Source organism: Xyrauchen texanus, chromosome 6 (assembly GCF_025860055.1).
Source record: "Xyrauchen texanus isolate HMW12.3.18 chromosome 6, RBS_HiC_50CHRs, whole genome shotgun sequence".
Taxonomy (NCBI): Eukaryota; Metazoa; Chordata; class Actinopteri; order Cypriniformes; family Catostomidae; genus Xyrauchen; species Xyrauchen texanus.
In genome coordinates this window covers 18,458,438-18,472,828 of record NC_068281.1, presented here as the reverse complement: position 1 = coordinate 18,472,828, position 14,391 = coordinate 18,458,438, and the positions used below count along the sequence as shown (strand labels likewise).

General features: G+C 36.9%; 1 protein-coding gene across 1 annotated transcript; it reads left to right on the top strand.

Moving 5' to 3' along the window:
• Positions 1-1,589: 1,589 nt before the first annotated feature.
• On the top strand, positions 1,590-14,274 carry klhl20 (kelch-like family member 20). Its single transcript, XM_052128442.1, has 12 exons — positions 1,590-1,720; positions 2,842-3,208; positions 3,689-3,895; positions 7,415-7,573; positions 7,804-7,898; positions 8,076-8,191; positions 9,238-9,421; positions 9,635-9,778; positions 9,940-10,073; positions 10,458-10,666; positions 10,761-10,867; positions 12,918-14,274. Exons 2-12 carry the CDS (start codon positions 2,873-2,875, stop codon positions 13,000-13,002), a joined length of 1,776 nt encoding a protein of 591 aa, XP_051984402.1. The 5' UTR covers positions 1,590-1,720; positions 2,842-2,872; the 3' UTR covers positions 13,003-14,274.
• Positions 14,275-14,391: the final 117 nt, after the last annotated feature.

Genomic DNA, 14,391 nt, shown 5'->3' with positions numbered 1-14,391 from the left:
ATTAATGTTGTGGTTTCACCACATCAATCTCCAAGGCACTGCCTCTTACAATTCAGATTGGGGGCCACCAATGCACAAAGTAAAACACTTAACAAAAGAGTACAATAAAACATGCCACAGAACAGAAAAAGGAGGGGGAGGCTGAGAGAGAGAGAGAGAGAGAGAGAGAGAGAGAGAGAGAGAGAGAGAGAGAGAGAGAGAGAGAGAGAGAGAGAGAGATGAACACACTCACACACGCACAACAAAAATACCTTTTATTGCTTAATAATGTGCTATACCATATATACCTGTCTGCCACTGGCAGTGGTGTAGTTGAAATGCCAATTCCGTAAGCTTGTAGTAGCTATTGCTTTTCTGACTTAAGCCATTCCCATAATGGAGACTATGTTAACCCTTGTGCGACCTTCGGGACATTTTTGTCTTTTTAATTTTTAGTTTGGCTGCGTTAATGTCAATGGCATACATTTTGCCAAAGGTGTGTATTTTTTGGGTAATTTTGTTATTTCAACCTCAGTTCCTATACTACATATATAATACACTGTGTACACAAAATAGTTACACTCAGGACCTTAAGGACAAAAATGTCCCCATTAAAACTGCAATATTCCCAGTGCCATAAAAGCATAAAATCATGAATTCTATGATATTATGCGTTCACTCCAGAGCCCTGGCTAAAAACTTTAAATTTTTAATATTTTCCACCAGATGGTGCCATTTTTCTCATGTTTAGCCCCTGAGCAAACGCATGCTTTTTTCACCTATTTTCTGTATTCTTATAGAGCACCGCAGGACTCACCGCAGGATGCAGCTAAATTGTGTGGGTGTGTTGGTATGCATGTCAGAGTGTGTGTGTGTTGTGTTGTGTGTGTGTGTGTGTGTGTGTGTGTGTGTGTGTGTGTGTGTGTGTGTGGCATTATGTAAACAAACTCATTTAAAGGGCCAAAATCGTGAAAATGAATGAATATTTGGTAGTTATGATCAATACTGATGCTGGTTAAAAAGAGTGTGTGGTGTGTTTTTATTATTTATTATGTTTTATCTGAAACTGCACAAAAATGTATAATGCATCAGAATCAAGGTTTTTGCTAATCATTGACATATCCAAGACTTTGATAAAAAAAAAAAAAAAAAAAAAAATCCACCTTAGCATTTAGTATATGGAAAATAATACATTTTTATTTAAAAAAAAAAAAAAAAAACAACAGTTGCATTATATAAACAAACTGGCATTTAAAGGGTTAAAATACTGAAAATAAATGAATATTTGGTAGTTATGATCAGGACTGATGTTGGTTAAAAACATTTACTCATTGAAAGTGGAAAATAATATTAATATATAATATTATTATGGCAGTGCTTTTGACGTGGACATGTTTGTCCTCTAAGGACCTCTGAGTAACTTTTTTTAAATCGACGCACAAGGGTTAAATAAATATAATATGTTTCACATATTTATTTATTTACCATACTAGTAAAGTAAGGCCACACATAAATATAAAAATATGTTTTATCATTTTAAACTTGCACGCCATAAATGAGCAAGTGAGATAAAGGACTTTTATTTTAAAATATGCATTTCCGTTTACTGTCAGGAAATGCCTCTAGAAAATAAAAAATACAATTGGACCAAGTCCCGTAAAGCCACTGGTTGCCCTCATATTATCTTATAGTCTCTCGACGACTTAAAATTCACTCTGGATCGATTTAATGGACAAATAAGGTAAGGGAGTCATGCCTCTTTTCTCAAATAAAAACTGTTAAAATCCAACATTTGAATCAAGCTAAGCTAGAGCTAGTTGACACTCGGTTAGCCAGCTCCAAAACTCGCTCATAGATTATATGTAGAGACCATGCATTTATGTGTACAATTAAATGGAGAGTTATAGTTTAAAACTGTCTAAAGGAGAATGCACTATCTTATGTGGAAGCTGGGCATATGGAATCCAATGGGCCCTGTCAGATTACCAGCATCACCAGATAAATCGCTTGATAATTGTCTACGGTGTCATTCCAATGTCCATAACAACATTGAGTTAGTTTGTGCAAACATAATATTTCTGCTTGACGCAAGCAGCATCTTTCTAATTCAAAATTCAGAGTTTAGAGCAACCAAATATCTGATGAAAAGAGCTTACTTATATTGTAATATAACTTAAAACTGTCTGACACAGAATACATAGATATTCAGTGTTAAGAAACAATGCGTATACTTGTTTTTCTTTATTTAAAAAGTAAAGTTCTGTGTGTCACATTCCGGTACAGACGAGTGAATACATTTGAGCTTATTGTGATCTTTGTTTACACGGGACATGGGCGTGTGTTGCTCTTCTGAAAGGATCTTGTATCTTTTTATATTTGCTGCTCTTGTTGTTTTCAAACTTTTTGGAGTAGAGTTCAGATTGCTTGATCTCCTGGATTTTAAGATGTTGTTTTTCTGTTCATAATTGTTTGAGGTATCTTCAAATCTTTGGCTCAACGTTCAGATTAGTAATGCATGAATAAGATCATCTCATTTAATCATGTTGGCATGTTTTTAATGTGTTTTAGGTATGATTTAACATTTTAATGACTTTGAATATTAATGAATTGAATATTTTATTTAATGACTTAACATTTTAATGACTATAACAAGTAGTTTTTGTATTTGAGTCAAAAGCAATTTAGTTGTGATGTAGCAAATTCTTCTGTCCAAACTGATTGAGAGTGCATTACTTACAGGCACAATGGTGATAGCTCATGGCTTGCCCCTTGCAGGAATCAAACCTAATAACATTTTTATCATTGCACCAAGTGTTAACCAGTTCTGTTGTTAAATCATACCTTTCATTTTATGTTTCTAAGGGGTACCGGTGCACGCCTAGATACCACAGGAATGGATATCACAAGTCGCTGCACCCTGGGTGACCCCAACAAGCTCCCAGAGGGCGTGCCCCAGCCTGCCAGGATGCCCTACATTTCAGACAAGCACCCTCGGCAGACCCTGGAGGTAATCAACCTCCTCCGCAAGCACCGGGAGCTGTGCGATGTGGTTTTGGTGGTGGGAGCCAAGAAGATTTATGCCCACCGAGTGATCCTGTCTGCCTGCAGCCCCTATTTCAGAGCCATGTTCACAGGGGAACTGGCCGAAAGCAGGCAGACGGAAGTCGTCATCCGGGATATCGATGAGCGCGCCATGGAGTTGCTCATTGACTTTGCATACACATCACAAGTATAGAGCATACCTTCCAATAACATTCTTATTGTTCAGTAGTGCTGTGAACTTCAGAAGATTTTCCTACAGTGACCCCAAAAAGAATTTGGACAAAGAAGACACACTTAAAAACATTGTTCAAAATAAAGACAAATATTAGGCTATTTGGTCATTTTGTGGGTGTCAGTAGAACAAGTCCATTGTTATTTTGTAGAAATCACCTGACTTCGGTTGGTTAAAAATGGTTTGGCTGGGGAATGGCCAAGAAAAGTTAGTTCTGGGAAAAAGTTTAACATAATTTGTTTAGAGATGGATTTTGGGTTGATACTGTTTTTCTTTTTTTTTTATCAATGCATTCAATTTCGACATTTTAATTGTTGACTTTAGTGTCCAAATACTTTTTTGGGTCCACTGTATGATTACTACTGTTTTTGCAGCATGTTGATATTGAATATTTTAAGTTCTAAAATGCTGATGTACCTCGTGGGTGGCCTGCAGGTGACTGTGGAGGAGGGCAATGTGCAGACTTTGCTGCCCGCTGCTTGCCTGTTGCAGCTGGCAGAGATTCAGGAGGCCTGTTGTGAATTCCTCAAGCGGCAGCTGGACCCCTCCAACTGTCTGGGCATCAGGGCCTTCGCCGACACTCACTCCTGCAGAGAGCTGCTGCGCATAGCTGATAAGTTCACTCAGCACAACTTTCAGGAGGTAATGGCTACTCTACACACACCCTCCATTGTTTTGATTCAGAATGTCTTCTGACTTTGATCTCGAACCCTTTGTTTTCATTTTTTGTCTTGTTCTCTTTTGTTTAAGCAGCACAGGTGTGCCCCCAGTCTGGTATCATAAATTAAAATTAATTTGTATTTTTATCTTGCATGATTGTTGATTTAAAAAGGGACATAATTCAACTGGTTGTTCTGTTACCAAGCTCTAATGGGTGGTTTTCCCTTCACTAATTTTAGTCATACACTCTACTCGATTCCCTTTTTTCATCACCTAGTATAGGGTTTCCCTGATGACTGTGTAACGTTGTTATTTTTGACTCGGGGAAAGAACCCTCTTTGGTGGTATCAGATGTACACCTCCTTATATCTACAATGTCCAGAGCATTTATACAGCTACTGGTTAGACCCTTACATTTACATTTATACATTTGGCAGATGCTTTTATACAAAGCGACTTACAGTGCACTTATTACAGGGACAGTCCCACCGGAGCAACCTGGAGTTAAGTGCCTTGCTCAAGGACACAATGGTGGTAACTGTGGGGATCGAACCAGCGACCTTCTGATTAACAGTTATGTGCTTTAGCCCACTACACCACCAGCACTACCCTTAGCTGGTCCAGTGACCTGAACACAAAGTTGAGTCATTTCTTAACAGTTAGTCTAAATTATTCAGTCAATAATGAATTATTTTGGGGGACTAGACCATCTTGGAAATGTTCTAGTTTCTTTAGTGTTCAGGGGAATAAGATAATAAAACGGATAACTTTGTGGATATAGAGCAGAGGGATTTTATAGAATGTAGAGGAGAAATCTAGTTACCTGCAAAGTAAAATAAATAGGTTAAAACTAGAGGTCGACCGATGCCGATCTTTTGAAATCTGGGTCGGCCGATATTTGGCCGATATGTGCTTGTTTTTAACCTCTTATTTGAACCTTTTATTTGAAAGATAAAATGTAACACAAATAATTACTTAAGATAGACAACATTTCTCAACAAATACATTTATTGAACACTTGACCAATCTGCACTTGTAAATAAAAAATGTATAATGTAAAAACATATTGTATAAATAATGTATAACAAATATTTTAAATAAACAAAGCAGGTGTTACGAACTGGTCCGAGACACGAAGGTTGAGATCCAAATGCAGCTTTAATTAAGGGGAAATCCAGACATGTAATACAATATTCAGAGCATCCAAGAGAAGCACAGGCATAACTAGGGATGGGTATCGTTAAGGTTTTAATGGTATTACTACTCTTACCGATACTGCTTATCGATCTGGTACTTTAACGGTATTCTTAACGGTTCTTTTTGTTATATACAGTCAGATCCATAAATATTGGGACATCGACACAATTCTAATCTTTTTGGCTCTATACACCACCACAATGGATTTGAAATTAAACGAACAAGATGTGCTTTAACTGCAGACTTTCAGCTTTAATTTGAGAGTATTTACATCCAAATCAGGTGAACGGTGTAGGAATTACAACAGTTTGTATATGTGCCTCCCACAACTTCCTTCCTGTGAAGGGAAGGAAGTTGTGCTAGACAGAATGAGGCTTATGTATAAATATTATTTTTATAATCTTTGGAAGGCGAAATCTAAAATAAAATCAGACTAATATCATAGATCTAAAGTGTAAACAGGCTACGTTTGAATGTTAAGTTCTGTCACTCATTAAGCAGGGCTTGTGTTGTGCTTGCTGTAGCACCGCATGAGCGAGATCTCTCTCTCTCTCTCTCTCTCTCTCTCTGACTGCGAATAGCTAAATTGCATCACAGACAAATGGTTTCATATTATTATACATAGAAATGGCTGGCGAGATAAAATAACTTTCTCTTTATAGCAATAATACATTTATTTTCTTAATTTCTCCAGTACCGACAGCAGAACTGATAACGTCCGAGCTTACCAAAGGCAGTCCTTCAATAGCCTATAGTGCGTTGGTATCTTTTTTATTACTTATTTCTCTGCATTGAGTGACAACCCTCTCAAATATAAGACACACAAACAGAACAAATACAAATCTCAGATTCACTGTCTGTAATTGCAAAATTCTTGCTTACTTATTGTGTAACGGTTTTTAATTAAATATAAAGGAGTTATACAAATTTAATCCTTACCGTTTTCTCCAAGGAACTTGGCTCCTTCCTTGGATGAGGTCTGCTCACTCTGCTGGAAAATGACTCTAGGGGCAGCGTGCGTCGAACACGTGTTCCACAACAACACTAGGCTGACCACAGATGTGCCTGCCTAATAATTGGCCAATGCCGATTATGTTAAAAATGCAAAAAATCGGCCGATTAATTGGCCGACTGATTAATCGGTCGACCTCTAGTTAAAACTACTCTTATTTTTTGTCTATTTATGTGATTTGTGCATTTCTGAGGAGATACTTTTGGTCGCATTTTTTTAGGTTAAATTATAAAAAATAAACAACAAAAGGTTTAATTTTTTATTTTTTTTTTGTTAAGTAGAATTCCTTGTTAATGTCATCCTCATGTAAAAATGCTCCCAGAGTTATTGCTTTTGCTTTGCCAATAGCATGTTCATCTGTGGAACATGGATGTTTAATATATATATATATATATATATATATATATATATATATATATATATATATATATATATATATATATATATATGCCATTATAAAATTTGCATATATAACTGAAGTGTTGTCTAGTGATAGACCTATATATTTCAAGGCTGATTAATCGGCCGGCATATGGACATTTTGTGATTATCAGGTGATATCCGTGTTTGCTTGGCTGATTTAACAGAGGTAAAAACCTTTTGCTTGTATTTACATTTATGCATTTGGCAGATGCTTTTATCCAAAGCAAATTACAGCGCATTTATTACAGGGACAATCCCACCAGAGCAACCTGGAGTTAAGTGACTTGCTCAAGGACACAATGGTGGTGGCTGTGGGGATCGAACCAGCAACCTTCTGATTAACAGTTATGTGCTTTAGCCCACTATGCCACCACCACTCTTGTGTTAAATCCAAAATCTACCAATAGATTTATCAATGGATAGTCAACTGTTCTCAGGTTTTTTTTTATTTATTTTTTTGTTTATGCAAATTTGAGAAAATATTGCAATTCCGTTTAGAAATGTTGTGTATATCTGATTTGCTTGTATGATGTTTTGCATTGTTTATTTTGGCCATCCTGCTCTCTAAATATCAGTATCGCCCATATCGATTGACCCCTTGTAATATCTTTATCATTGTGCATCCTTCATGTATTTTCATATGAGGTAAAAACACCTCCTAAGATGACCTTTTTGAAACCGATTTGCCCAGATTGTTGGATTCGATTTTCCATGTTCTGATCCTAAAAATGACTTGAAAGGGGCACTTTAAGATTATACTCGAATCTACAAAACACCTGCTGTGACTGTCTTGCCTTTTTCACATCTCATGAGTTTATATCCATGAGATTTTATTAAATCCTGTAATTTTTGTTTTTTCCTGGCCTTAGGTGATGGAGAGCGAAGAGTTCATGCTGCTGCCAGCCAACCAGCTGATCGACATCATCTCCAGTGATGAGCTCAATGTTCGGAGTGAAGAGCAGGTGTTTAATGCTGTAATGGCCTGGGTTAAATACAGCATCCAGGAACGCAGGCCTCAGCTGCCACAGGTCAGATATGAAGATACTGTACACATACTGTCCATAGATGCTTATAATTCAGAGTACGGTAAATAAAATATCTGTTGTGTTGAATATGTCAGTAGGTGAACCGTAAAACTGTTTTTTAACTGTATTTCTATGTTGTTTACATGCAGATTAATGTTATGATTGTGGCTTAAATCAATTAGATAAATGAGAATAATGAATGAGACATCTTGTCTGTTTTGTCATGGCAAAAGGTTTTGCAGCATGTGCGTCTTCCCCTTTTGAGCCCAAAGTTCTTAGTTGGGACGGTGGGCTCAGATCCTTTGATCAAGAGTGATGAGGAGTGCAGGTGCGTGTATACAGCCAGTTGCCTTTGCTGTTTTTCAAATGCATGGAATTATCTTGCAAATCAGCCTAATTTGCAACTATTGGTAGATTTGGATAATTTAAAATTGTCAATTTTACCTCCTAATGATGTTCCGGCACAGTTCAGGGAAAGTTGACAATGTTTTGTATTACTTTATAGGGACTTGGTGGATGAAGCAAAGAACTATCTCCTGCTACCCCAAGAGCGGCCTCTCATGCAAGGACCTCGAACACGTCCCAGAAAACCCATTCGTTGTGGAGAGGTGCTATTCGCTGGTGGGTGTTTTAAAGAACTTATCATGAATCATTGAATTAATTGTCTTAAAGGAATAGTTCACCCAAAAATAAAAAGTATGTAATAATTTACTTATCCTGATGCCATCCCAGATGTTTATGACTTTCTTTCTTCTGCAGAACACAAATTAAGGTTTTTAGAAGAATATCTCAGCTGTGTAGGTCCATACAATGCAAGTGAATGTTACCAGAACTTTGAAGCTCACAAATACATATAAAGGCTGCATAAAAGTAATCCATAAGACTCCAGTGGTAAAAATTAATTTTAATTTTCACTGCCATATTTTTCTCTTGTTTTTTTGGCATTTCACATTCTTCGGGCATATCACCACCTGCTGGTCAAAGGTGGAGATTTAAAGTAAAAAAAATAAATATAGAAGATTAGAACTTAATATTGATCTGTTTCTTACTCACAAATTTCATATTTGTTCTGAAGCCATGATTTAACCACTGGAGTCGTATGGATTGCTTTTATTCTTTCTTTATGCGCTTTTTGGAGTTTTAAATTTCTTGCCACCATTCACTTGCATTGTATGGACTTACAAGAGCTAAGATATTATTCTAAAACGAATCATTTGTGCTCAGCTGAACAAAGTCATACACATCTGGGATGGGACGAGGATGAGTAAATGATGAGAGAATTTACATATTTGGGTAAAGGGATCGTTCACCCAAAAATGAAAATTCTGTCAACCTCATATTGTTTGAAATTTATATGACTTGTTTCTTGGACCACAAAGGGAATGTAAGGCAGAGTGACAGCCTTAGTTACCATTCACTTTCATTGTATGGAAAAAAGATGTAATGAAAGGTGACTAAGACAAACAAACTGCTTAACATAATTTTTTGGGTTCCATAGAAGAAATCATATGGTTTGAAACAACATGATAGTGAGTAAACATGAAATAATTAAATTTTTTGGGTGAACTATCCCAATAGTATCAGTCCTGATCCAGGTATATTCCATGGCATATCAGATTTCCTGTGTTAGTGAGTCCTGTTTGTGTGACTATTGTCCATTTTGTCAGTGGGAGGTTGGTGTAGTGGCGATGCCATCTCCAGTGTTGAGCGTTATGACCCACAGACTAATGAGTGGAGGATGGTGGCGTCCATGAGCAAACGGCGGTGTGGAGTTGGCGTTAGTGTTCTGGATGATCTGTTGTATGCTGTTGGTGGGCATGATGGCTCGTCTTATCTTAATAGTGTGGAGAGGTGTGTTGGAAAAAAGTTTTTCTTTTTACAAATACGATTATCACACTTTTATATAGTGCTTCCTTGGATTTTATATACTATATAATATGTACTATATGAAGAGGTTGATACTGTCAAACGAAGCAAGGCAGAATCTGCTACTACTTTTAGAAAAACATTTTTGTGTTAAATTTAAGCAATTGTAAAACTGCTTCCATTTGCTGGCTCTGTCAGGTATGATCCTAAGACGAACCAGTGGAGCAGTGACGTTGCTCCTACTAGCACCTGCCGGACCAGTGTGGGTGTTGCTGTACTAGGGGGTTACCTGTATGCGGTGGGAGGTCAGGATGGTGTCTCCTGTCTCAACATTGTAGAAAGGTTAGTAAATTGTTTACTAATTGTCATCAGTAATCGTAAATGTCATTAGTGTAAATTATTATTTCTGAACAAGTGAACTCCTACATCTATTAGCTGCATGAGCATGGCTTTACATTCTCAGTAAAAGTGAATATAATTAAATATAATATGCTGTTTTTCAGGTATGATCCAAAAGAGAATAAGTGGACTCGAGTAGCCTCTATGAGCACTAGACGGTTGGGTGTGGCTGTAGCTGTATTAGGTGGTTTTCTTTATGCAGTAGGGGGTTCAGATGGCACCTCCCCTCTAAATACAGGTAAATGCAAGTCTCAGTAATACTGAAATGAATCCAAAGCATTCAAATATTGCTACTCTTACAGTTTGTGCTAAACCTTCTAAAATGCTGCATAAGTGGATGGAATTTCTCCTGGATTTTTATTATTATGAATGAGAAATTAACAATTTGGGAACTTTAACCTCTGTGAAAACAAGCCTTGTTTTGCTAATACGTTGAGTGCGTCAAATATGTTATCCAGTTATGTCAAAGTCTGTATTTGTTGGAAATGTTTAGCGCCATCAAACTCATTATTGTTCCAAAATATTAGTTTAATGTTGTCATTGTGTGTAAATTACATAATTTCAAGTATTCTAAAGGAATGTAGAATGTTTATTTACAACTAAATTGTTGGCATCTCTGTAGTAGAACGGTATAACCCTCAAGAGAATCGCTGGCATACGGTGGCACCCATGGGTACCCGACGGAAACATCTGGGCTGTGCTGTGTACCAGGACATGATCTACTCTGTGGGCGGCAGAGATGATACTACAGAACTGAGTAGCGCAGAACGATATAATCCCAGAACCAATCAGTGGTCCCCGGTGGTTGCGATGACATCCAGAAGAAGCGGGGTACATGTTTGAGATTCTCAGGCCATGGCTGTTATCTTATTTCAGCCTCATGTACAAGAATAGCCCAGCAGTCAAACTCTCTCTTTTGTTGTAGGTTGGTTTAGCTGTAGTAAATGGCCAGTTGATGGCAGTAGGAGGATTTGATGGTACTACATATCTGAAAACTATAGAAGTCTATGATCCTGATGCCAACACATGGAGGTAAGTATCTACTTGCAAAACTAACACAATCTTAAAGGGGTCATATCATTAGGGAATCAAAATGTTGGCTAACAGTTCATTTAATTTTTTTTAAATGTACTGTTACATTCAGAAAAAAATATATATATATTTTTTTTAATTGAAACTAAACTTCTGAAGTCTACCAATAATTATAAGAATTAGCATAAATACGTTTTAAAACCTTTATGTAGGCTTTGGATCAATGCCTTTTTCACACATCGATAATTGAAAACTTCCTGATGTTTATTGATCTATAACTGCATTTTTTCAGATATAAATAAGGCTAATCGTTACACAATAGTTTTTGTCTCTTCATACATATTTTTCAGCATAACTTTCGTAAAGTGTCAGCATTGGGGTAACTTAAAAGGGGTTGCAGGGCTCAACACTTTGGCCAGTGCTTCATTTTTTTCACTGGCCCCAACACAAAAATGACAAATGGCTGTTTTTACCATCATGGCTTTAGAAGTATGTCTGAAGATAAATATTTTTTTTACATATCTTATGTTTTTAATACAATGTTCCCCAGGGGCCTGGGTAGCTCAGCGAGTACTGATGCTGACTACCAACCCTGGAGTCACGAGTACAAATTCAGGGCGTGCTGAGTGACTCCAGGCAGGTCTCCTAAGCAACCAAATTGGCCTGGTTGCTAGGGACGGGAGAGTCACATGGAGTCACCTTGTGGTCCCTATAATGTGTGGTTCTCACTCCCGGTGGGGCTTGTGGTGAGTTGTGTGTAGATTCTGTGGAGAATAACGTGGGCCTCCACAAGCGCTACGTCTCCGCAGTAATGCGCTCAACAAGCCACGTGATAAAATGCACGGATTGATGGCCTCAGACACGGAGGCATCTGAGATTCGTACTTCGCCACCCGGATTGATGCCAGTTATAAATGCAGCACTGCCCGATCGGACAAGTGACAGTTCTAGCAACTGGCCTGAATCTTTCACATACTGGCCCCGGGCCATTGGGCAGTCCAGTTGGGTTTGTCGGACGATGTGGCGCATCCTAAAATTAGAAACAATTATTTTCTACAAAGGTACGCACACCGACGCCACCTTTCAGCATCTGCTGATGGTGTCCAGCAATGTCCTCAGTCCAGCTACGAACTTTCATAGTTTTCCATTTAAATTTACTTTTCTAATTATTTACTCTAGCCATCACTGGATGTTCAATTGTGTTTATGTAACTTTCATGTAGCCTACACACAAATATCCAACTGCGATTAAACTGTAGCTCATGTAATAAAAAAAGAATGATGTTACGCTTAAGCACAAGTTCGTAAACATCGCAAAACAGAAGAAGCTGCACTAACTTCTCGGCTTCACACAAAACAGCAGTTCCTTGCACCGTTTTCCAACAGCGATGCTCTCCCACTAAAGAATCTACAGCCCCACAAAAAAAGAAAACATATTTTCCTGAGTTTTCCTGAGTTTGCTATCCAGATTGAATGTTGGTGAGATAAAAAGAACATATACTGTAAAAAATGTTATTTCTATTGAGTTCGTCCTTGTGGGCGGAACATCCAGCACATGTATACCAATTCACAAACAAATGACTCTTATGAACCAATTATTTTTAATTAATCAAAACATTCAGAGCAACCAGTGTATTCCGACAAACAAACGGCTCTTATGATCTGGTTCTTTTTAGTGAATCAAAACAGTCAAAAATTATTCTTATGAACTGGTTCTTTTAATCAGTGGTTCAGAAAGACTCACAAACTGAATGACTAATTTTCTGTAGTTAAAGATAAATATTTGCAACAAGTTGTTTTAATTACTAAAAAATCTTATTTATTTTTTTTTTAATTATTCATAAAAAAAACACAAAAAAAAATTCTCAGTGAATTAGAATTGGAGTAATGGAAAGTAGTATGGAAAGGGGATCATGTAAACCTCTTAATCTGATTATTCCTTATACTCTAATTATTTAAATAATCAGAGTATTGGTGTACATGTAAACAGCCATTTTTTGGGGTTTGACCATGAATAGGCCTTTCACTAATTCTTTTGTTTCTGTTTTGTAGGCTGTATGGTGGAATGAACTATAGGCGATTGGGAGGTGGAGTCGGCGTAATAAAAATGACTCACTGTGAATCGCATATATGGTAACACCCTCAGCATCCCTCCCACAGATGCCTCACCATAGCTTGTGCCTCATAAAGACATTGTGCATCATGCAAGAGAAAAGCCTGTTTTAAGACTGAATTCTGTCTCTAGTTACTGAGATGGCAAAGCCAAGGAATACCATCTCCTGTAGCTGCTTTGAGGAGACTCCCCTGTACAGACAGACATTGCCACTCCATTTTTTTTATTTAGATGTATTTCATACTTGAGCATAGCCAAAGGCAACTTGTTATTGGACAGAGAAACACTAGTCGGGAAAAGCATCAACCCTCACCACAAATGTTTTTATTTGTCTTACAATGCCACATGTAGGCTTTCCTAGCATTTGTTTTTCTGGAAAGAACTAGGCCTCTGCTGGTCTGTTTGACAGTATTGATGAATGACTACATTTCTTTTTCTTTAAAGTGATCACCCCATAATTAAAATTCTGTCATATGTTGTCCCAAATCTGAGTTTTATGGAACACAAAAAGAGATGTTAGCCTCACCATTCACAGTCATTGTATTGAAAAGGGTGTAATAACAAGTGAATGTTGACTGAGGCTAACATTCTTTAATATATCTTTTTGTGTTCCACAGAAGTCACAGGTTAGGAACATGGTGAGGAAATAATGACGGAATGCTCATTGTTGGATGAACTATTCCTTTAATTTATTGATTTTACACTAATTATCTGTTCCTCTGCATTCTTACCAGATGTAAGCGGATTAGTTGATCCAATATTTTTTTTTTCTTTCCTTGATGTACTGAAAATGCATTTCCCTTTGCAATGTAATGAAGGCTGTGTTGAAGTAAAAAAGTCATTTTTTGAAGCAGTCCAAAACAGGTTTGATGTATTATCAGTTTGTTTACTTTTCTATAACAGAATGCATCAATTAATCAAGTCCATGCACTTTAAACCACTTAAGAGTTTTTCTATTAAAGTTTGTAATTTTTTTTCTAGAATAAATTGTTTGATATATTGTATTATTCATTCATTTTTATTATCATTGAAAAGTCATGGTAAGAAAAAATATAAGTTAATTGTTTTTCTTTTGACATTCAAGAAAAAAAAATGGTATCAAGTAGTGGCCTGCACGTATGGTCAGAAACTAAATGTTGTTGCTGAAAATGACATGAAACTGCCCTAATTGTCAATCGAACTCCATTATTTTCTCACAGAACAGTTGTATGCTGTAATCTAGGTGTTAAATATGGTTACATATCTTTCAAGTTCTTATTTAATTTTAAAGATGTTCACCAACTGTCTGTACATTTCAGAAATTTGAAATAAAACATGAAAATGATCTAATGTCATTGTCACGTCTGGAATTTTATTTATGGGCGATCAACCAAATGTATGGAAAATTAGAGAAAAATATATATATTCCTCAAT